At 51.1% G+C, this 25262-nt stretch overlaps 1 protein-coding gene across 1 annotated transcript in view; it reads left to right on the forward strand.

Annotated features, from left to right (window-relative positions):
• The first annotated feature begins 764 nt into the window (after window positions 1-764).
• The window catches only part of LOC137413195 (uncharacterized), a 56053-nt gene continuing 31555 nt past the window's right edge, over window positions 765-25262 (forward strand). The window contains exons 1-2 of the mRNA XM_078772864.1: window positions 765-794; window positions 19360-19443. Of these exons, the coding sequence (XP_078628990.1) occupies window positions 765-794; window positions 19360-19443 (114 nt within the window). The remainder of the gene's footprint in view (window positions 795-19359; window positions 19444-25262) is intronic.

Genomic DNA, 25262 nt, shown 5'->3' on the forward strand with positions numbered 1-25262 from the left:
AAAAAAATGATGATTGTGGCCCTTTAAGAGACACCAACCGTTCACATAGGACTACCTTTTGCCATGGTGACAAAATGGTCCTGAGATATATAACTGGAAGAACTATAAAATGGCATCTGGTCAAAAAGCATTTGTGTCTAATTGATGTATTATTGAACAATGAATAATCGAAACGGTGAATAACAATCATCAATGAACAAATACACAGTACACAAATGGTTCTTGCTTTGTGTCTATTATTATTTTACAATTGCAATGCTCTTATACAATTGGATACATGTTCAGATTCACCATAATGTGTGACAAATGTAAGTTTACAAACTCTCACAGTTGGATCACCATTGAAGACCGCCTGACCCATAAAGTCAGTGTAGAAGACCACCATGGTGATAAGGGAAACCCAAGTGCACAAGTGGCACAGGCAGAGGCGGAAGAGCGCCGGCGGCATCCTCCACATAGAGAGCCACAGGAGGCGCACAGACTTCTCGACATCATCCTCAGAAGATTCATTACTTTTACTCTCTGCGCTGCATTCACTTGTAAAGTGCTGCCTGTATCGTGCCACGGTGGTAAAGCAGGGGCAGATGGACACAAGCAGACATGCAGCATCCTCGTTATAATATGAGAGGCACGATTCATTCAAGATCATACAAGCTAACATTGTGGGAGCGGGTGGAGAAATGAAGTAAACTTTGAATTTATGCTTCCAAGGTGTAATTGCCTTGACCGCCATGACAGGATCTTCACAATTAATGAAGACAGTTATGTCTAACCATCTTGCACAACCTTCAGTGGTACGTCTTTGATTACGGAACGGGGTCGGCATGAGACTTGAGAGGTAGCATATTCACCTTTGGGTTGTCTCGTTTAGGCTGCATTCTGGGGTGGCCTATAAACTGTCAACCTATTGTTTTGCAGACACATTGATGCATCAACAAGGAGACCATCCCAAGTATGGATGTTAAGCCTTCAATTTCAGGACCATCGCAAGCATTAGCTGGTAGCTACAATGTAACATCTACATCACATGGTCCCCCAAGAAAAAGGGCCACCCATTAGCCATATCTGGCTCTCCGCCATTAACAACCAGACACCTAGAATCACAACTATAAATACACCGAGGACAATGCACCATGATGAGAAAGACCACACTGGCCAAACGGCAATACTCAATGACCAGCCAATCAGAAACCCACAATAACCAGCCAATGGGAGTTGTGGAGTTCTTATAAATTCTGCATCCCATTCGTTCCATTTACTTCCTCCTGTCGATGGGTGGAGCATGCTGCGCAAAACGTCGAGGCCCACTTTTCTTATTTTTCTTTAGAGTTATTTTAAAATTCTTCTTCTTCTTCACCTCCCATTGTACCAATGTCCAATGGTACCAATCTCCTGCCCTGCCTTGACCACGATCTTCCTCACTCCGGTTTGTCCATAGCTAACTCTCCCCACTATCCAACCACCCACACCTTACTGATATCCCTCTTCACACAATCCTCCCATCTCACCCATGGTCTACATATTTTCTCCCTACCTTGTTCCCACAACCTATCCGCTCTTTGCCATTCTCTCTTCCCCCCATCCACACCAAGTATCCAGCCCATCTCAGCTGGCATTTCACCAATCTCCCCGTCAAGCTCATCTGTACATCAATCTCTTACCTCAGCTCATCCATTCTCCTTCTATCCACCCTCATTACTCCCACAATGCTCCTGACCAGCTGTTTTTGCAAACCTGCAGCCTCTGTTGTTGTCTCTATGTCAGTGCCACCACATCCAGACTGTAAAGGTTGGCTTTTGCGTTACACACACCAGAACCTTTCATTTCAATCTCCTTTAAATATTTCTGTCTACCATTACTCACTCCACGCTCCTCCACACATTCGCACACACATTAATCCTCTTCCGCACCTCTACTTCTGACTTATCATCCTTGGACACTGTTCCCCTCAGATACTCAAACCTATTTCCTTGTCTGAGCTCCTTCCCCTTCAATCTGATATTTTTAAAGTATAAAGAATATAACAGCTCTTTTAAGAGCCATCACATGTTGTAAACTGCAAAGCCTTTACTTTATTATTATTCCGCAAAGAAAACTTTCAAACAGCACTAAAATTACAAAAGAGTGTTCAGAGAGGAAAGCCTGCGCTTACCGTGGGTGGCGCATCATTCGGTGCTGTTTCTGCAATTCATTCAGATCATTGAGACTTCGTGACGAGAACCACAACAACGGAAGTGATGAATCCATAACAACATGGCAAAAAAATGATTTTTCGGTAATGGTGGCACTAATTTGCCTACTGGTATGCCACGGACACATGTGGTCACTTCAAGAATAGTTTTATTATAATCTTTGACCCTCAAAACATGGGTCTAGACACCTTATTTGTTCAGTTATCTGCAGTAATGGCTGAGATATAGGTAATGGCGGCCTAAGTTGCATAAAAATGATACGTGGCCCATTTTTACAATTTGTTACCATAGCTCATCGTTTTCTACGCATTTTTTTCTGATCTAGGGACGTCGATTAGAAGTTGATTTCCGGGGGTTGCACGATACCCCTTTCTTCCCACGAAACTAGCATGTCTCGACAAATCCAAACAATGGAGGGGAGTGGTGCTGAAAATTCCACCGTTCTGTGAAATAAATACTGGAATTGAATGATTCCTTGCTTCACAAACATAATTTTTACGGCCCATTGGGCAAAGCCGTCTCGAACAGTGTTTGTCTGTCCGTATGTATGTATGTATGTATGTATGTATATATGTATATATGTCCCCGCAAACGTACACCAATCAGAGCTGAGGATCTGGTTCCATGACAGGAGTGATGTGACGTCATTACAGCGGTACGACGGCTGACTCCACACACCGCCATTTTGATTCCGATGCCGTTCAGGCCGGACATATCGTTGAACCTGTCATGTATCACAATCTGCATGCTATACCTTACGTTTTTCATTCAGTGTGAAACACAAACAAACATGTGAAACACATGAAGTAAAACACGTGAAAATAAGGATCTTTTATAACAATCGATTGTTATCGTAGTAAATATCATTACTGCAGATATTATTTTGTATGATTGTTCCATGTCCTTCTAAAGGGGTTATTGTGGCGGACACGAAAGCACTGACGTGGTGATATCACCCCGCACACCAAGTGGGGATGGGCCACGCCAGGGAGAGAGGCGTGGCCTCACGATATACACGGGGCGCACAGCCCTGAGCAGCTTAGTGCTGCAGTTTGAGTACTTTCAATAAAGACTCTTTTATGAACCGCGTTGTCCGCTTGCTCCTTGCGTAAGCATTAGCGCGCGCAGCATCGCGCTTTATATGGTGACCTCGACGTTGGATCTGCCGTAGCGATCCTTCCGAACACGACGCCATTGCAATGGCAAACGACAAGGCAATGGCGATTAAACTTCCCGAATTTTGGGAGGCCCAGGCCGAAGTCTGGTTCGTTCAAGCCGAAGCCCAATTTCAGCTTCGGCGCCTCACCGGCGACGACACGCGCTACTGCCACGTCGTCGCCTCCCTCGGGCCCGGCACGGCCGCTCGAGTTGTGTCCATCCTTCGCCAGCCACCGGACGGCCACAAGTATGAGGCGCTCAAGCGGCTACTCCTAGCCACGTTCGGCCTCACGGACGACGCACGGGCCGACCGCCTCCTGGATCTCCCCGAGCTCGGCGACACGCGCCCGTCGGTCCGAATGGACCATATGCTGTCACTGTTGCGCGACGAAGCCCCCGGTTCTCTATTCCGGGCGCTTTTCCGTCGCCAACTTCCAGCGCAGGTTCGCCTCGCGTTGGCCAGGACCGGGCTAACGGAACCCCGAGCATTGGCAGCCGAGGCGGACAGGTACTTCGCGGCTTCGGATACGCGGGCGAGAGTCGGTGCGGCCCTCACGGACCTCGAGGCTGATGCTGCTGATGCTGCTGATGATGCTGATCCACAGCATCAGCTTACACAGCATACGCAGCATGCTGATACGCCCCTCGTGACCGCCGCCACGCCCCGCCCACCGCCGCGGCGAAAACCGCCACCGCGGGGAAAACCGCCAACTCCACCGGCCTGGCGGAGCCAGCCACACTCCTCCAGCTCCACCACCTGGTGCTGGTTCCACGCCAAGTTTGGCCACGAGGCTCGGCAATGTCATCCGCCATGCTCCTTCAACAGGTCGGGAAACGCCCGGGCCGGCGCTCAATAGTGGCGATGAGCGCCGGCCGTTCGAGCAGCCTGCTGTTCATAACGGACACCTTATCCGGGCGCCGTTACCTGTGTGACACGGGAGCGCAGGTGAGTGTCGTTCCCGCCGGTACGTCAGACAAGCACGCCGCGGGCGGGGGCCCCGCGCTGCTTGCCGCGAACGGGACGCCCATCCATACGTACGGAAAATGCTGCCTCTCTCTGCGGTTCGGAGGCAGGTTTTCCGATGGACGTTCGTCACCGCCGACGTGCCCATGGCACTGCTTGGCGCGGACTTCCTGTGCACTATTGGGCTCCTGGTCGACGTAAAGCGCAGACGTCTTGTCCAGGCCGAGACGTTCAGCTCGCTCGTTTGTGGCGCTGCCCAGCTCGTCGAGCGGCTTGCCAAGCGGCTTGCCGAATGGTTCGGTTCCGGCCACGTTGATCTGTACGCTTCCGGCAGCAGACGCATTCACCCGCCTCCTCGCCGGCTTCCCGGCCCTCACGCGGCCCACGTTCTCTGCGGGGGCCGTCAAGCACGGGGTGGCCCATCACATCCCCACCGTCGGGCCACCGGTCTACGCCCGGGCACGCCGCCTCGAGCCGACGAAGCTGGCGGTGGCAAAAGCGGCGTTCGCTACCCTGGAGCGACTCGGCATCGTTCGGCACTCAGAGAGCGCATGGGCGTCGCCGCTGCACATCGTGCCGAAGCTCGGCGGGGGATGGCGACGGTGCGGGGACTATCGCCGTCTCAATGACGCCACCACTCCCGACCGCTACCCCGTCCCCCACATTCAGGACTTTTCCGCCCGTTTGGCGGGCATGTCCTTCTTCTCGAAGGTGGACCTCATACGCGGCTGCCATCAGGTCCCCGTCAGGCCGGAGGACGTCCCGAAGATGGCGGTCATCACGCCATTCGGACTCTTCGAGTTCCTGCGGATGCCCTTCGGTGCGAAGAATGCGGCTCAGGCGTTCCAGCGACTGATGGACAGCCTCCTGCGCAACTTGGATTTTGTCTACGTCTACCTGGACGATATCCTCGTCGCCAGCGCGTCCCGCGAAGAGCACCTACGCCACCTCCGCACGCTCTTCGAACGCCTGGGCCAGCATGGCCTGATTGTGAACCCCGCAAAGTGCCGGTTCGGCGCCGCCGTAATCGATTTTCTGGGGCACCGTGTCACCAGGCACGGAGCCGTCCCCCTGCCGGCCAAGGTGAGGCGGTGAAGTGGTTTCCGCGCCCCCGCACGATCAGAGGGCTGCAGGAGTTCCTGGGCATGGTGAACTTTTACCATCGGTTCCTGCCCCGTATCGCCCAGCTCCTGCGCCCCCTGCACGAAGCTCTCCGAGGTAAGCCGGGCAAAGGCGACGTTACCTGGACCGAGCAGATGGACACGGCGTTCACGGGCGCGAAGCTCGCCTTGGCTAACGCCACCATGCTTGCGCACCCGGCGCCCGATGCACCGATCGCCCTCACCACCGACGCCTCGGACTACGCGGTGGGAGCGGTGCACGAGCAATGGGTGCGTGGAGCTTGGCAACCGCTGGCGTTCTTTAGCCGGCAGCTTCGCCAGCCCGAACGCCGTTACAGTACCTTCGACCGCGAGTTGCTCGGGCTTCACTTGGTGGTCAGGCACTTCCACCATCTGCTCGAGGGCAGTGCGTTCACGGCCTTCGTCGACCACAAGCCGCTGATCTTCGCGATGGGCAAGGTCACCGAGCCGTGGTCGGCCTGGCAGCAGCGTCACCTCTCGGCCGTGTCCGAGTACACGACGGACATCCGGCACGTCGCGGGGAAGGACAACCCGGTGGCGGATTGCCTTTCCCGGGCCGTCGCCCACGCAGTCCACCTCGGCAACGACTATGCCCGGATGGCAGCGGACCAGGCCGCTGACCCCGACGTCCAGGCCTTGCGGACCGCCGTCACGGGCCTCCGCGTCACCGAGGTGCCGTTCGATGGCGCGGGCGCGGCCCTCTTGTGCGACGTCTCCCTCGGGCGTCCTCGCCACATCGTGCCCGCGGGCTGGCAGCGCCAGGTGTTTGACGCCATCCACGGCCTGTCCCACCCGGGCGCGAGGGTCTCCCAAAGGTTGATCGCCGACAAGTTCGTCTGGCATGGCCTCCGGAAGGCCGTCCGCGGCTGGGCTAGGACGTGCCTCTCGTGCCAGCGCGCCAAGGTGTACCGGCACACCCAGGCCCCGTTGGCCCCGTTCACGGTGCCGGAACGCCGGTTTGACCACGTCCACGTGGACCTGGTGGGACCTCTGCCCCCCCTCGCGGGGTTTCACCCACCATGGTGGACCGCACCACCCGGTGGCCGGAGGCCGTGCCCTTGGCGTCGACGACGGCGGCGGATGTCGCGCAGGCTTTCATCGCCACCTGGGTCGCCCGGTTCGGTGCCCCCTCAGACATCTCGTCTGACCGCGGCCCCCAGTTCACCTCGGAGCTCTGGGGGCCAGTCGCGCAGGGGCTCGGGGTCCGGCTGCACCGAACCACGGCCTACCACCCCCAGGCTAACGGCCTGTGTGAGCGATTTCACCGCTCATTGAAGGCCGCGCTCCGGGCCACCCTCCGCGACGGCGGCTGGGTCGACAGGCTCCCCTGGGTCCTGCTGGGCCTCCGGACGGCGCCCAAGGAGGACTTGCGCGCCGCCGCGGCGGAGTTGGTCTTCGGGCAACCGCTGCGGGTGCCGGGCGAGTTCCTCCGCGACTCCACGGCACCATGGTCCGCGGCACAGCAGCGCTCCGCTCTGCAAGAGACCGCCCAGAGGTTCGCCCCGGTGCCACCGGCATGCCACGGGCACCCACCGACGCACGTCGCCCCGGAGCTTCGCACGGCGGAGTACGTCTTCGTCCGCCACGATGCCCACCGGACACCACTGCGGCCCCCGTACGACGGGCCTTTCCGCGTGCTGGAGACCGGGGCGAAGCACTTCACCCTGGACATCGGCGGTACTCCTGACCGCGTTTCTGTAGACCCCCTCAAGCCGGCCCACCTCGACGTGGACCATCCACCGCCAGTGGCCCGACCCCCGCGTCGGGGCCGCCCCCCTGCGGGCAGACCCCCGGCACCGCCCAGCCCCGCCGCCATGCCGCCCCCCGGTCCTGCAGCCGGAGGCATCCCAGATGGCATCCCTGCATCCCAGACGCCGCCAGTCGCCAGGGGGCGCTTCGGCCGGGTCATCCGTTTGCCCCGCAAACTGACCCTTCAGGTGCGCGGGGATTCTGGGGGGGCGCGTGTGGCGGACACGAAAGCACTGACGTGGTGACATCACCCCGCACACCAAGTGGGGATGGGCCACGCCAGGGAGAGAGGCGTGGCCTCACGATATACACGGGGCGCGCAGCCCTGAGCAGCTTAGTGCTGCAGTTTGAGTACTTTCAATAAAGACTCTTTTATGAACCGCGTTGTCCGCTTGCTCCTTGCGTAAGCATTAGCGCGCGCAGCATCGCGCTTTATTATACTGCCGTAGAATAATAAATGTTTCCGTTCAAACTGCTGTGTGAATAAACCATGCATTAGCGCTTCTTCCTCTTCTTTAAACCCGCAAAGAGGCTTTCAAAACTGGCAAATTCGTGATTAAACAAACGATTATTTCGTCCGGCGCAGATGTTTGTTTCCTGTGTTTACAGCGTTTGTCTCTGTACAGGGATAGAATATCTCCCTCACATATTCATCCTACATATTGGGTGAGTTTAATTTCCAAATAGACAGGGGTGAAAACATCACCTCCATCCATGTTTGGTGGCGCAGGTAAACAAATGGTCGGCAAGCTTCCGTGAAACAGTATACGAGGAGATGCTGCAAAAAACGATCATAATTTGCACACTGGTTTCAGCAACTTCAATGTGACGCACATGTTACATGCCTCCTCGTGTCAGATGAAGCATATTTACACTTAAATGGAAATGTTAACGAGTAAAAGCGTCGTCAATCCGTGCAATATTCCGGAAGGCGCTTTGTGCAGTGCAAAGCAAATGCTGTATGGATATGTTATTCCAAAGTTTAACGAACTTTACATGCAGGACTTTTGGTTTCAACAACACGTGTGCCACAAGGCAAGGCTCCTCCTGATTATTTCCTGTGGGGATATGTAAAAGACAGAGTGTACAGCAACAGGCCACACACACTCACCGAACTGAAATAAACCTTTACAAGTGAAATTCAGGCCATTCTGATAGACTTTATTCTAGTCAGGTTCACTATGTCAATAAATTATATTTCGTTCAAAATCATGGTAGATTAGCAAACCTATACATTTTTGGAAAGGTTATAGTGAAGGAGCTGGGGCTCCCACGTCGATCGGAAGAATGGACGCGACAAAAAGCTAGAATTCATCCGAGTTGCTTTAATGAAATCAAACACTCAGGCACTCTGAAAACCCGTTTATCGGGCAGCAATATATATCGATTAACCCAGGGTGTTTGCCCAGGCCCGGCGCCAGGGGGCGTGGCCCAGCGTCCTGGCTGCGGCCTGGCAAGTTGAGGGCGAGCCTGCCCGGGCATGCCCGGGCATGCCCGGGCGTCCCGACCGAGGCCTGGCAAGTTGAGCGCGGGCCTGCCCGGGCGTCCTGGACGAGCCCGGCATGGTGATCGCTCCGCGTCCTTGATAGGTGCAAGGCGATTGTGAAAACCCAGCGGCAGCCGCTACACACGTCCCCCCAGAATCGACTTGCACCGGCAGGGTCAATTTGAGGGGGGTCCTGATGACCCGGCCAAAGCGACCCCTGGTGGGTCGTGGGAGGGGGTCCGGTGAGGTGGTGGGTGGTCGAGTGGGGGGCACCGTGGACGGGGGGCGGCCTCGCCGCGGTGGAAGGGCCACCCGTGGTGGGTGGTCGACGTCCACGTGCGCCGGCTTGAGGCGGTCCACTGCAATCCGGTCCGACCTGCCGCCGATGTCGATGACGAACGACTTGTCGTCCCGTCGCAGCACCCGGAAGGGCCCGTCGTACGGCGGCTGGAGTGGCCACCGATGTGCGTCGTGACGCACAAAAACATACTCCGCTGTGCGGAGTGCTGGGGGGACGTAGGACTGGGGGTCACCGTGGTGGGATGTTGGCACGGGGGCAAACCGTCGGGCGGCCTCCTGGAGGTCCGAGCGCTGGTGAGCTGCGGACCAGGGACTGGTAGCGTCGGGCACGAATTCGCCCGGGACGCGTAGCACCTGGCCATAGACAAGCTCGGCGGTGGATGCCTGGAGGTCCTCCTTGGGGGCCGTGCGAAGGCCCAAAAGGACCCACGGCAGCCGGTCGGCCCAACCGCCGTCTTGAAGGCCGGCCATGAGCGCGGCCTTCATGGAGCGGTGGAATCGCTCGCACAACCCGTTTGCTTGGGGGTGGTAGGCCGTAGTACGGTGGAGCTTGACCCCCAGGTTGCGGGCGACCGCGCCCCACAGCTCGGAGGTGAACTGTGGTCCGCGGTCTGACGAGATGTCCGCCGGTGCGCCGAAGCGGGCGACCCATGTGGCGATGAAAGCCTGCGCCACGTCGGCGGTGGTGGTGGAGACGAGGGGAACGGCCTCCGGCCACCTGGTGGTCCTGTCCACCATGGTGAGCAGGTGTGTGAACCCCCGTGACGGGGGGAGGGGGCCCACCAGATCCACGTTGACGTGGTCGAAACGTCGTTCGGGCACGGTGAAAGGTGCCAGCGGGGCCTGGGTGTGTCGGTGGACCTTGGCCCGTTGGCAGGCCGTGCAGGTGCTGGTCCAATCGCGGACGTCCCGACGAAGGCCGTGCCAGACGAAACGCGCCGACACCAGCTTCTGGGAAGCTTTCCGGCCCGGGTGGGAAAGGCCGTGGAGGGAGGCGAAGATGCGGCGTTGCCAGGTGACGGGCACGATGGGGCGAGGCTGGCCTTGGGAGACGTCGCAGAGCAGGACAGTGTCCGCGCAGGGGATGTCGGCCAGGCGGAGGACCGTGTCCGCCGCCCGGAGGGCTTGCACCGTGGTGTCGGTGGTTTGGTCCGCCGCCATAAGCGCAAAATCCACGCCCAGGTGGACCGCGTTCGCGCTGGCCCGGGAAAGACAGTCGGCCACGGCGTTGTTTTTGCCGGCGACGTGCCGGATGTCCGTGGTAAACTCCGACACGGCGGAGAGGTGGCGCTGTTGGCGGGCTGACCATGGCTCCGTGACCTTGGCCATGGCGTAAACCAACGGCTTGTGGTCGACGAACGCCGTGAAAGGTCGGCCCTCCAGGAGGTGGCGGAAATGGCGGACGGCCAGGTGTAGACCGAGGAGCTCCCGGTCAAACGTGCTGTATTTGAGCTCGTTCGGCCGGAGCTGCCGGCTGAAAAAAGCGAGTGGCTGCCAAACCCCGTTCACCCATTGCTCATGTACGGCGCCCACCGCGTAGTCGGAGGCATCCGTGGTGAGGGCGATGAGAGCGTTGAGCACCGGGTGAGCGAGCAGTGTTGCGTCGGCGAGGGCCCGCTTTGAGCGTTGGAAGGCCGCATCCATTGCTGCGGACCAGGCGATGTCGTGCTTGGCCGGCTTGCCCCGGAGGGCTTCGTAGAGGGGCCGCATGAGTTGAGCAACGCGGGGCACGAAGCGGTGATAAAAATTCACCATTCCCAGGAATTCCTGCAGGGCCTTTATGGTGCGGGGACGCGGGAACGTGGTGATGGCCTCGACCTTGGTTGGCAGCGGCACGGCCCCGTTCTTGGTGATGTGGTGGCCCAAAAAATCAACGGCCGTCGTGCCGAAGTGGCATTTGGCCGGGTTGACGATGAGGCCGTGCTCGCTGAGGCGCCCGAACAGTGTTCGGAGGTGGAGGAGGTGCTCGGCCCGGGACGTGCTGGCGACGAGGATGTCGTCCAGGTAAACGAAAAGGAACGGCAGGTCACGCAGCACGCCGTCCATCAAGCGCTGGAACGCCTGAGCCGCGTTCTTGAGACCAAACGGCATCCGCAAGAATTCGAATAAGCCGAACGGCGTGATGACTGCCGTTTTAGGGACGTCGGCCGCCCTGACAGGTACCTGGTGATATCCCCGTATGAGATCAATTTTCGAAAAAATGACCCGTCCCGCCAGACGGGCGGAGAAGTCTTGGATATGCGGGATCGGGTACCTGTCGGGGGTGGTAGCGTCATTGAGACGGCGGTAGTCGCCACACGGGCGCCATCCACCCCCCGGCTTTGGCACGATGTGCAGTGGCGAGGCCCACGCGCTATCGGAGCGCCGCACGATGCCGAGGTGCTCCAACGCGTCGAATTCGGCCTTCGCTACGGCGAGCTTGGCTGGGTCGAGGCGGCGGGCCCTGGCGTAGACCGGCGGGCCCGTGGTTGGTATGTGGTGCTCGATCCCATGCCGTACTGCGACGGCCGAAAACGTCGGCCGCGTGAGGGCCGGGAACTCCGTGAGCAGGCGAGCAAACTCGTTCGCCGCCGGGACGGTGCATGCCAGCTTGGTCGGCGCGGAGCTGCTCAATGTGCATACCAGGGAGCTGAAGGTTTCAGCGTTGATTAAACGACGCCGTTGGACGTCCACCAGCAGTCCGTGTGCGCAGAGGAAGTCGGCGCCTAGCAGAGCCATGGGCACGTTGGCGGTTACAAACGTCCAAGCAAAGCGTTGGCCGCCGAAGCAGAGGGTGACGTTGCGCGGGCCGAAGGTGCGGATAGTCGATCCGTTGGCCGCAACCAAGGAGGGGCCGCAAACCGCGGATTGCCTGTCCTGGTCAGAGGCGGGTATGACGCTCAGTTGGGCGCCGGTGTCGCACAGGAAGCGCCGTCCGGACGCTTTATCCGTGATGAACAGTAAGTTGCCCGTGTGGCCGGCGCTCATGGCTGGTAATGAACGCCGGCCCGGCCGTTTCCCGGCCTGCCGAAGGTGCACGGGGGTCGGCATGTCCGGGCCTTCTGTCCGAACCTGGCATGATAGTAACACCACGCTTGGTCAGGTGGAGGCCTCGGTCGTCGTGCTGGAGGTGGTCGGCTCGGTAGAGCGGCCGCCAATTGCGTCGGCAGTTCGGCCGTCGACCGTGCCGGGTGCTCGGGCGCCATGGGTGTTGCGTCGGACGGCGGTGGGTCCCATGTCGCCGCTGCGATGCGCTGTCCTGCGGCGGAGATCTTGTCGGCTTCTCTGGCAAGGGCCCGGGGATCTGTGATCGTCGTGCTTGCCAGGGCGAGGCGTACCGGGTTAGGCAGCTGACGGAGGAACAGCTCCCGGAACAGGAATGCCGGAGAGTGCTCGCCGAGCAGTGAAAGCATGTAATCCATTCGCTCGGAAGGGCGCGTGTCGCCGAGCTCAGGCAGTTCGGGCAGGCGCCGTGCGCGTTCCGCCGATGGGAGGGCGAAAGCATCGAGGAGCAGCTTCTTAATCGCGCCGTATTTGTCAGCGGCTGGCGGGCTTTCGAGGAGGCTCAGGGCGCGGGCCGCGGTAGCCAACCCGAGCGCAGCTACCACATGGTGGAAGCGGGTGTCGTCGGCCGTGACGCCTCGCAGGGCGAACAGGGACTCCGCCTGCGCGAACCAAACCGCCGCGTGAGCCTCCCAAAAGGTAGGCAGTTTAAGGGCGACTGCCGTGTCCATGTCGATAGGTCACCAATGAAGGAGCTGGGGCTCCCACGTCGATCGGAAGAATGGACGCGACAAAAAGCTAGAATTCATCCGAGTTGCTTTAATGAAATCAAACACTCAGGCACTCTGAAAACCCGTTTATCGGGCAGCAATATATATCGATTAACCCAGGGTGTTTGCCCAGGCCCGGCGCCAGGGGGCGTGGCCCAGCGTCCTGGCTGCGGCCTGGCAAGTTGAGGGCGAGCCTGCCCGGGCGTCCTGGACGAGCCCGGCATGGTGATCGCTCCGCGTCCTTGATAGGTGCAAGGCGATTGTGAAAACCCAGCGGCAGCCGCTACAATAGCATAAGGAAACTAAAAATCAATGTTTACATTTGGAGAGATACCTGTATGGCGGCCATTTTGGATTTTCAAAATGGCCACTGTAAAATACATATTTTGTTCTATTTCTGCCTCTAATTACCCTAAAAACTTTAAAATACACTAAACCTATATTTTCAGGGACAATGAATCCAATGAAAGTATCAAATTAGTGCTATGGGGAATGGTAAGACACGAATCAAAGGTTATGAATTGCAAAATACTGTCTTTATATTCGCGATAAGTTGCATAATCAAATACATGTTATCATTTTGTACAGGCAGTTAATAACATCAAAATGTGTCACAATAATTCATATCACCAAACATACACAGGCAGTCAGCAAAATCATATATACACATGCAGTCAGTATAACTTCACATCGACACAGGCAGTCAATGACAAAATATACACAGGCAGTCAATGGCATCAAACATACACGACTGGGCATCCTCCGTCGTGTGAAGTCCTTCCTTGGCACACCTGAGCTCCTCACCACATACAAGGCTTTCATCCGCAGCTCTATGGAATACTGCTCTCCCCTCTGGTCTGGTGCTCCTGCCTCACAAGCTCCTGCCTCACACCTAGCTCGTCTTCACGCTGTTGAAACCAAAGCGTTCAGAATCATTTGAATCCCCCGCGATGAAGCTAACTCCCAGGGCCTTTCACTCACTCACCGCAGGCAGGTTGGTGGTCTTTCCGTCTTCGACCGACTCCTCTCGGGCCTTGCCCCCCCCAGCGCTCTCTGGGCTCTGTCCCCCAAATATTCCTACAGGTTGCACAAGATCTGCCTGCAACCCTCTTATGGTTAAACTGCCAAAATCAAGACTTTCTGCTCACCTTCACTCCTTCATTCCTCTTTTCTCCCGCCTCTGGAACAAACTCCCTCACTCTCTTCAATCCCACTCCACCCTCCAGGTCTTTAAAACAGCTGTTCACCACCATCTCTTATCCTCCCCCATCCAAAACCTTGATCTTTTCTACCCCCGCTAATTTCGGTCCCCTTGTGTTTTATACCTCCCCCCCCCCCCCTTCCCACGCCTCCTGCCCCCAAGCCCTCTCCCTCCCACACTTCTCCCTGCTCTCAAATGTTGTGGTTGTGTGCTTCCCCTTCTCTCCCCATCTTGTCTTCCGCTCCCTCTTTTTGTGTGTTTTGTTTGTCTGGTTGATTTGTTTGTGAAATAAATGTTAGCTCTTTCACGAGCCTCGATTCAGTATACAAAAAAAAACAAAAAAGCAAAACCAAAAAAAACCAGAATATGCCATTTAGAGTTCGTCATCGCTGTCCTTTGTGTCGTATCCGACAATATAGTCCGCATCGTTTTCACAGTCCGTTCCACACAAGCAAAGGTCGGTCAAATTGATTGGCAAATCGAATCGGTCGAATGGTCGATCGAATCGAATTCGATGAATCGAATCGAATCGAATCGATCGAATTGGTCGAATGGTCGATCGAAGCGATTGGTCGAATGGTCGAATTGGTCGAATGGAATTGGTCGATTGGTCGAATTGGTCGAATAGAATTGGTCGAATGGTCGATCGAATCGAATTCGATGAATCGAATCGATCGAATTGGTCGAATGGTCGATCGAAGCGATTGGTCGAATGGTCGCATGGTCGAATTGGTCGAATGGAATTGGTCGATTGGTCGAATTGGTCGAATTGGTCGAATCGAATTGGTCGGAATTGGCAAATGTAAACATTGATTTTCAGATTTTCCATGTAATCACGTTTCCAAAAATGTATAGGTTTGCTAATCTACCATGATTTTGAACGAAAAAACATAGTGAACCTGACTATTCCCTCCGCCACCAAAGGTGGATGGAGGTTATGTTTTCAACCCTGTCTGTTGGCCTGTCCGTTTGTCTGTGAACAAAATATCTCAAAAGGTTGTGGATGGATTCGGACGAAATTTGGTAGAGATGTAGCGTATGTGATGAGGACGAAATGATTCGATTTTGGTGAAGATCCGGATCCGGCTACTAGAAATTTTAAAGTCATTCTTCACCATTAGTACATGAGCTCGGACGCTAACTGCTACCATCCGGAGGGACAAAGCGCCGTAGTGTTTTTTTTGTTCCTTAATATTTCTAGATAGTAAAAAATTATGATGGCCATGCCAGATTGGTAGCTTAGTGGCAGAATGTAGGTCAATCCAAGATGGCGGATCATGATAACATTATTTTCATATAATTACTGATTAATAGCTGTCATACTCGTCAATTTCACTGACACTTTATTTTAGAACACAAATTTGAATATTAAATTTGATAGAACGTTTATGTTATTGTTTTTTTGTATCCAGGTCACATGTTGCCAACAAAGATGGCCATGGCAAGGCATCTGGAGAAAGACGTATCTTCAGCTGAGGGAATTCGTCGGCCGTCCACCTGTATCATAGACGGCCTGAGCTTGGTACCGAAAGCACGTGGCGAGAACGTCACTTTTGGACAGCTGTCGAGCACATGACCCCCAATATATATATTACTATATGTACATGTATATAGATTACTATATGTAGATGTATGTAGATTGCTATATGTAGATGTATGTAGATTACTGTATGTAGCTGTATGTAGATTACTGTATGTAGATGTATGTAGATTACTGTATGTAGTTGTATGTAGATTACTGTATGTACTTATATACAGATTACTATATGTAAATGTATGTAGATGACGATATGTAGATATATGTAGATTGCTATATGTAGATGTATGTAGATTACTATATGTAGCTGTATGTAGATTACTATATGTAGCTGTATGTAGGTTACTGTATGTAGTTGTATCTAGATTACTGTATGTACTTATATACAGATTACTATATGTAAATGTATGTAGATGACGATATGTAGATATATGTAGATTGCTATATGTAGATGTTTGAAGATTACTCTATGTAGATGTTTGTAGATTACTATATGTAGATGTAGGTAGATTACTGTATTTGATGTATGTTGATTGAAGAACAAAATGTTTTGATGTATTGGTGTATTGATGTATTGAACAAATGTATTGATTGATGTATGTTGATTGAAGCTGAAGGGAAAGGTGTATGCTGCATGTGTGAGAAGTGTTATGATTTATGGGAGCGAGACATGGGTAATGAACGTAGAGCAGCAACGAAGGCTGGAAAGGGTGGAAATGCGAATGGTTCGATGGATGTGAGGAGTATCGTTGAGAGAGAGGAAGACAAATGATGAATTGCGAAAGATGATGGGAATAGAGCCTGTGACTGATGCTGTGAAGAGGAACAGGTTGAGATGGTTTGGTCATGTGTTGAGGAAGGATGAAAGTGACTGGTTGAGAAGAGTGATGGAAATGAATGTGGAAGGAAGTAGAGGACGGGGAAGACCGAGAAAGACTTGGCTAAAGATGGTGGAAGAAGAAATGCGGGCAAGGGGGTTAACAAGGAGAGATGCAGAAAATAGGGCAAAATTGAGAACATTGTCATGGGGACCGCAAGGCTAACCCCCGCTCTAGCAGGGAAAATGGCCTTAAAATGCATGTTGTTGTTGTTGTTGTTGTTGTTGATGTATGTTGAATACTATATGTAGATATATATACAGATTACGATGTCGAGATGTACAAACATTGGAAAGCGATAGCAAGCCGCTTGGTAATGGAACACACTCCTGTTTATTTGTTTTTGTTCTGGGGTTATTTACAGATTTAATGGTTGAAAAACATCAGGAATGCAATTCGAATCAATGCACATCTGTTGCCATGGGGATGAACGGACGACGGAATGAATAATTAGCTCCATTCGTTCAATTGAAGGATATACTTTGAAAATTAAAATATTTAAATGACCGTTTATTATTAAAAGTGTTCATCTAGTAAATGTTAATTGTTTTAATTTTGAATTATCTTCTCTTAATGTTTAGTTATTTATCATTAAACTGTTCCGATTTCGTCATCCAATGACGTCATTGTCGCCGTCACAATGGTTCTCGGTGTTGTATAATTGACCCACAAACGCTGTTCCACTCATTGTTCGTGAGAAGAGAAGCATGAAGTGTGTATCTCTGATCATCGTGCTATTTTTGTTTGTACTGTCGACCATTACCATCTCTCACCCCATTTTCCACCATGGACGCGGTGACGTCATCAAAGAGGTAAGTTTTCAACTGAGTTTCTTTATGGAATTCTCCCGACATTTATCGACCGAGTTCTCTGTCCAATGTTGTAGATTAGATTAATATAGTGTTGATGTAACGTCGGCTTGCTGGGCCGAATGACCTCCTCCTCCTCCTGCGTCAAAGTTCCTGTCGTGTCCTTCATATGTTCAAGTACCGAGAAGGTTCGCTCGTTCGACACGTTCGTGCCCCTTTTCCACAATAATGTCGACCCCGTGCGGTGGGCGTGGGCGTTGTGCGTTTCCGGGATGTTTTCTCTGTCCGCGTTTGCGACGTATCGACGTCATGCCGTACTTGGCGCCCTTCTGCGGAGGTTCGAACGGACGGTTCGTCTCCTGTTGTGGAACCTTCGAGCAGCTCGCAGTCGGACATCCCGCGTTTTCGTGTTGTGGGGACGTCGTGAGGTGAAGAACAGGTTTATTTATTTCAGTGGATCAGTTGTTCACTGACGGAGTAAACTTATAATAAAATGTTCTTTGAAAGGTTAAATTTAGTGATCCGATCTGACGTAAATTTAAATCCCTTGGTGATTATGTTTTTAATGTTTCCGCCGACAAAGTCTCCGGAGGCATTACGTGTTCGGGTTGTCCGTCCATTCGGGATAAACCGCGTTTTTCTCAGCAACCATATGTCCGATTGAGACAACTTTCAGGGTGGGAGTGACACCCATGCACAATGTCTTCATGATAATTGTGACGTCATAGGTTACGTTGTATGGCAACCATCTTGGATTAAAAGCAAATAATTTAAAAATTATTTATCGGAAACTGCTGAATGGAAAAATTTGAAACGGCACATTGTCACGTACTCCCAATGGAGAACAAAAGCATGACAATGATGACATCATCGGTGAAGTGGTATACCAGCCAAAAATGTTTCAATCGAATTCCTTGTCCTAAAAATCTGAAATTGCATGCCTATGATCTATGACCCATTTGTATTGAAATATTAAATTTATGACATCATAGGTCACATGGTTTGACAGCCATATTGGATTGAAGGAAAATATTAAATAATTATATCTCCGAAACCGCTCACCCTATCAATGCGGGATTTTACAAATATCACATAACAGCACTGTTGCATATAGTTTGAAAATGATGATGTTGTAGGTCACGTGCTTGGGCAGCCATCTTGGATAGAAAAACGAACCTTATCCGATCAACACGAATCCTCACAAACGTGATGGTGTGGCAGCCATATTAGCTTTAAAGCCGATATTTAAACAAAATCCCTTCTCTGAAACTGCTTCACCGATCAATGTGAAACCTGTCATGTGATACTTGAGAACAGCTGAAGGGATTGAAATCAAACCTCTATTTTTTGGACAGTGAACCAGGGCATCTACCCCTTGTGGGACTATTGGCGACAGTCGCATTCTTCGAGTTTTTTTTATGGGATATGGCCCACCACAAAGCCTATAGGGCCACTCGAGGTGGGGGCTACACAAAGAAAACAAAAGCAGAACAACCAGCCCCTTGGATTGAAACAAGACAAATGAAGAAAGTTGTCTATGCACAGAACAAAAAGGGCTGGGACGGGTAAACTAGTCTTCTTTGAGACAACAGTGCCTCTACCCCCATTTTTGGAAGACTGCCAACCAAGGCTAACGAGTTCCACCTACCCGGAGCAAGCTTGGTTTTAAGATGCCAAACACCCGCCTTTCACACCTCCACATTTAGTTAAAACAGGGGTCGGCACGAGAAGCCATGCGGTAGGAGTTTGATCAGGAGAGGCTATTTGAGACGCAGACAATATGGGATATTTTATGGATGAGGAGTTGCTCAGTTCTCCACCACCATATTCAGTGAAATATCTTTCATTAATAATCAATTATTGTTTACTTAATAACTGAAATATCGTTCCGACCTGCTGTCTGAAGGTATGATCGCACACACATCACTCCACAAACACACACACTTTGATCCCAGAGGATATAAATGATACCAGGACAGACATGCACACCCACCTGAACATATACATACTTCATAACAAGCCAGATCAACCACCTACACAACAACATAGCAATCCACAAAACCACATATGTAACCACACTCCCACCAGAACAAATCTATGACTGTTGAGGAAACGCTGATCATTTGTGGCCACTTTGGTGAAATATCTTTCGTTAATTCTCAATTTTTGTTTTCCTGTGTCCATCACACAGAAGGTTGTGTCTGTGGAGCCCCAAGACATTCCCTGGTCTTTGTGTAAAACCATCCGTAACATCCTTCTACCCTCTTTTCTGAAGGTATGATCGCACACACACATCACTCCAGAAACACACACATGATAATCCTGGAGGACGTAAATGATACCAAGGCAGACATGCACGAGCAACAAAGTGTGTCCACACTTTCAACAGACAAGAGCAACCACATGTGACCACACTTCCACCTGCATAAATCTATGACTGTTGAGGAAATGAAACGCTTTCAGGCTCTCCAATTCAAAGGAATCGGAGGGGTCCGTTTGAACCATTACTTCTTGACTGCACCACCAATGGCCACTTCGGTTCATTGCACGCTTCCTAAAAGTTTTCAGTGTGCGCATTTGTGACCTGTGGACGTCACGGCGTTATGATGTAACGCACTCAAACTTGGCATTCTATAAATCTCATGGTGGTTCAACAGTCAATTCATCTCCTGCGCTTTGCGTGTTGTGAGGACTCAATCTCCATCCCGAGTTTGGGTGTTGTGAGGACGTTATTTAGGCTAAGAACATATTTATATATCTCACAGGATGAGTTGTTCATTGATGAAGTAAATTTACATCCTGCCAGTCCTCACATGTGGATTATTCCAAAAGAATACCACTCGTCCAATCCTACCCAGAACACCAGGAATCTCATACCAAACGATTATCGACAAAATGCTCCTCTGAGTGCCCCATTACCCTCAACATTTATCACCATTTCAGTGAAATATCTTTGAGTAATTATCAATTCTTCTTCTCTTGTGTCCATCACACAGGAAACTGTTCCATCTGTACCTCAACAGAATAAAGGAGTTTTCAGCTATTTGTACAATGGCATTTATAATATCGTTCCGACCTCCTTTCTGAAGGTATGATCACACACACATCACTCCAGAAACGCACACACACTTTAATCCCAGAAGATATAAATGATACCAGGGCAGACACGCACAGCCACCTGAACATGTACACACTTCATAGCAGGCCAGGACAACCACATACACAACAACGTAGCAATCCACAAAACCTCATATGCAACCACACTCCCACCAGAACAAATCTTTGACTGTTGAGGAAACAAAACACTTTCCAGGGTCTCCAGTTTAAAGGAATCGGAGGGGTCCGTTTGATCTGTCACTTCTTGACTGCACCAACAACGGCCACATTTGGCCTGTACAGTGGTCGTTGCACGCTTTCTGGAAGTTTTCATTGTGTGCTTTTGTGACCTGTGGATGTCATTGTGATATGACGTAATACACTCAAACTTGGCACCCTATGTCATGGTGGTTCAACAGTCAATTCATCTCCTGCGGTAGAACCTTCGAGCAGCTCAAGATCTGACATCCCGCGTTTGGTAGTTGTGAGGACGTTTTTAGGCTAAGAACAGGATTATTACCCTGCGCTCGTGAAGCAAAATGCGGGGTTAAGCATTCACACGCGTACGTGTGTCGTGTGCCGTGTGCTGTACGTGTGTGTGTGCCGTTTGCCGTACGTGTGTGTGCGATGTGCCGTATGTGTGTGCCGTACGTGTGCCGTATGTGTGTGTGCCGTACGTGTCTGCATTAAAAAAAATTCATTTTCTCGGCAACTGTTCCGATTGACACGAAATTTTATCACAGAAGCTCCCCCGCCTGTATAATTTTTTTATTCATGATTATGACGTCATAGGTCACGTGGTACGGACGCCATCTTCGAAAAAGGTTACACTTCGAAACCTCCCAAACCGCTCAATGGAAAAAATTTAAACATGGCTCATTGTCAAGTACTCACCATGGGGAATAAGATATGTTGATGGTGATGTCATCGGTGCCTTAATTATGACGTCGTAATTCGACAAGTACGACGCTTGATCTGATCAAGATGAATAAAACAAAAATTCCTCTGCAACTGTTAGTCCGATGGACACGAAATTTTCAGAATATGTGCGGCGGCTCCTGTAGAATTTTTAAAATGATAATTGTAACGTCATAGGTCACGTGGTACAGACGCCATCTTGGAAAAAATCGAAAAAAGTTACACCTCTATCTCCGAAACCGCTCCATGGGAAAAATTGAAACATGGCTCATTGTCAAGCACTGCCCTTGGGGAATAAGATGTGTTAATGATGATGTCATCAGTGCCTTCGATATGATGTCATAATTCGACAAGTACAACACTTATCCAATCATTGTGAATTTTTTTTCTCAGCAACTGTTGGTCTGATGGGCACCAAATTTTCACCACAGCAGCACCTCCTCCTGTAGAATATTATAATGATAATCATGACATCATAGGTCATGTGGTACAGGCGCCATCTTGGAAAAACCGAAAAATGTTGCACCTCTATATCTCCAAAACCACTGCATGGAAAAAATGGAAACATGGCTCATTGTAAAGAACTCCATATGGGAAATAGGTGTTAACGATGACGTCATTGGTACCATAATTATGACATCATAATTCGACAGGGACAACGCTTGGTCTGATCAGTTTGAAATGTATTGAGCGTGATCTATGCAACAATTATATTGGAGAATATAAACTTATGATTTAATCGCTCACATGGTCTGGCAGCCCTATTGGATCAAACAAAAAAAAATGTTCAAAAACAGAAGAGTTGGCTCGCAACAAGTTGACTGCGCAGGGTAAGTATTCTATGAATACCATCTAGTTTATTTCAGAGGATGAGTTGTTAATTTGTGAAGTAAATTTATAATAAACTGTCCCACAAAAGGATAAATTTCGTGAACTGTTGTGCCAGAAAGTAAGAGTTCATCAATGGAGATCTTGGTGAAATTCTTTTGATCCAAGACCCTACTCCTCCCTGAACCGAATTGTGATCAGCACTTGTACTCTTTTGGGTCGGACCTGCATTCTCAACCTGACAAATGCATCACAGAAGGGATGATGAGTTTACCTTTCCTGGTGTTGTTGATACATCCTGCAGTGCTCGCGTGTGGGTTATTCCAAAAGAATACCACTCGTCCAATCCTACCCAGAACACCGGGAATCTCAAACCAAACGATTATTGACAAAATGCTCCTCTGAGTGCCTCCTTACCCTAAACATTTATCACCATTTCAGTGAAATATCTTTCATGAATCAATTCTTGTTCTCTTGTGTCCATCACACAGGAAACTGTTCCATCTGTTCCTCAGAAGAATAAAGGAGTTTTCAGCTATTTGTACAATGGCATTTATAACATCGTTCCGACCTCCTTTCTGAAGGTATGATCGCACACACATCACTCCAGAAACACACACACTTTAATCCCAGAGGATAAAAATGATACCAGGGCAGACACCCACAGCCACCTGAACATGTACACACTTCATACCAGGCTAGGACAACCACATACGCATCAACATAGCAATCCAGAAAACCTCATATGCAACCACACTCCCACCAGAACAAATCTATGACTGTTGAGGAAACAAACACTTTCCAGGGTCTCCAGTTTAAAGGAATCGGAGGGGTCCGTTTGATCTGTTTCTTCTTGACTGCACCAACAACGGCCACATTTGGCCTGTACAGTGGTCGTTGCACGCTTTCTGGAAGTTTTCATTGTGCGCTTTTGTGACCTGTGGATGTCACGGTGATATGACGTAACACACTCAAACTTGGTGTGCTATGTCATGGTGTTTCAACAGACAATTCAACTCCTGCAGTAGAACCTTCGAGCAGCTCAAGGTCTGACTCAAGGTCCCCTTGACATTTGTACACAGTCTGACATCCCGCGTTTGGATGTTGTGAGGATGTTTTTCGGCAAAGAACAGATAGATTGTCATTTTCCCCAGATAGATTGTCAAATTTCAACTCGTTATTTTATCGTCCATGCGTTATTGTTTTGATTATAGTTACTTTTGGTTTGAATTTCCTGTAACTTGTAATTATTTAATCGTATTCTGCTCCTCGTGTGCGGCCTTGTAGTTGTACCCCCGTCGGTGTTTGTTATCTTAATCGTGTTTTGCTTGGCTCTTAGTTTTTTTCCCTTCTACCCCGAACATAATACTCTGTCTAACGTTCTAAATCCCCACCTCCCCCCCCCCCCACCCCCAAAAACCAAACAAACAAAAAAAAAAACCAAAAACATTTATTTTCCTTTCTCCACGTGTACTGTTGACTCATCCTGTATTTTCTGTCCAGGTGTGCTGTTCGCCCCGCCCCCATTAACTCCTTGCCATCCACCGTTTGCCCTTCACGTGACTCATGGTGGTCCCTCTCGGCTCTCCCCCCGTTGGTATTTTTGTGCACATAAGATTGTTCACGGTTCTGTTTAAATATTATTTAAATATGTATAACCTTTCCCCTTCAGTGTTTTACTCAGTGGTATTTTACAACACGCTGTTTTTCTTCCTATTTAAAAGGCTTTTCTCAATTTCCTCTCCAACTCATTCCACCTCAAAAAAAAGAAATTCAATATCTTATACGTCTCCCTCACTACATGGTCTAAATTCACATTCATTCCATCCCTCCTCCATCATTCTGAACCGGATTGCTAACTTGAAAATCACAACAAACCCAATTTGTTTTCAATGTTCGTCTTTCATTAATCATCCACTTTCTAAACTCCCCTCTTGCCCCTCCCATCCAAATCCCTCCCCTTGCACCTACACTCCTAAACTCCCCCCTTGCCCCGCCACTCTTAAACTCCCCCCCTACCCCTCCACTCCTGAACTCCCCCCTTGCCCTTCCACTCCTGAACTCCCCCCTTGCCCTTCCCCTCCTAAACTCCCCCCTCACTCCTCCCCTTCAAAACTCCCCCCCAACCCCTCCCATTCAAATCTCCCCCCATACCATTCCTCTCCAATTCTCCCTCCTCCCCCCTCCTCCTCAAAGCTGCCTCCTCCCCACTTCGTCTCCCTTCTATCTCATACCTCCACCCCCCCAACCTTCTTCTTTCCTCTGCCCCCCCTCAAACAACCCCTCACTGTGCCTCATCCCTTCACCTTCAAACCTTTCATCCTCCTCATCCTTCCCTTTCTTGGAACTCTTCTGCAATCGCTGACACACTAACAACTGCTCTCCCTACCTCCCCCTCTCATCCTTCATCTTACCCTACTCCTCCCCTCCCCTGTCCTGTACCCGATGCTCCCCCTCTCTCTTCATTAACGGTATGGACCTCAAACATCCGGGGCCTTCGCTCAAACCTGACTGATCTCTCCATACAGGTTGCTTCTGACAATCCAGACTTGATCTGCTTAACAGAGACTTTCCTCCTTCAAGATGTCTCTGATTCCTTAATATCTCTTCCTGGCTACTCCCTCCTCCGGTATGATAGACCTGAGCCTCGGCCTGGTGGTGGGGTGGCTATCTTTATCAAAAACTCTCTTCCTCACTCTCCTTGCACTGCCCTCTCTCCTCCTCACCCCCAGGAGTACCTCTGGCTACGGCTTCCTCTCCGCTCCCACCTTTTGTTCATATGTGTTCTGTACCGTCCCCCAAACAGTGATGACTCCATCTACATTTCACTGTCTGACAACATGGACCAACTTCTATCCACTCATCCCAACTCTCTCTTCCTCATATGTGGTGACTTCAATTGTCATCATGCCACCTGGTTGGGTGTGGGTTCCTCTCTCACCAGTCTAGGCCCCTCAGCAAAGGACTTCTGTGACTCACTGGGATTGACACAATCTGTCAATTTCCCGACCCGGATCTCAGCCAATGGAGTATCTTCTCTTCTAGACTTGGTTATGACTAACTTCCCTGCTAATGTCTGCTGCTCTTCTTCTGCTCCAATCGGTTCTTCTGATCATGTGCTTGTCAAAGTGGACATCTCTCTGGCCATTCTCAGAGAGTCTCCTCAGCGTCGACGAGTCTGGCATTTCACTCAGGCCGACTGGGACGGTCTTCAAACAGCCATCAATCGTCTGGATTGGTCTCCCATCTCCA

Source organism: Myxine glutinosa, chromosome 1, assembly GCF_964187855.1.
Source record: "Myxine glutinosa chromosome 1, kmMyxGlut1.1, whole genome shotgun sequence".
NCBI lineage: Eukaryota > Metazoa > Chordata > Myxini > Myxiniformes > Myxinidae > Myxine > Myxine glutinosa.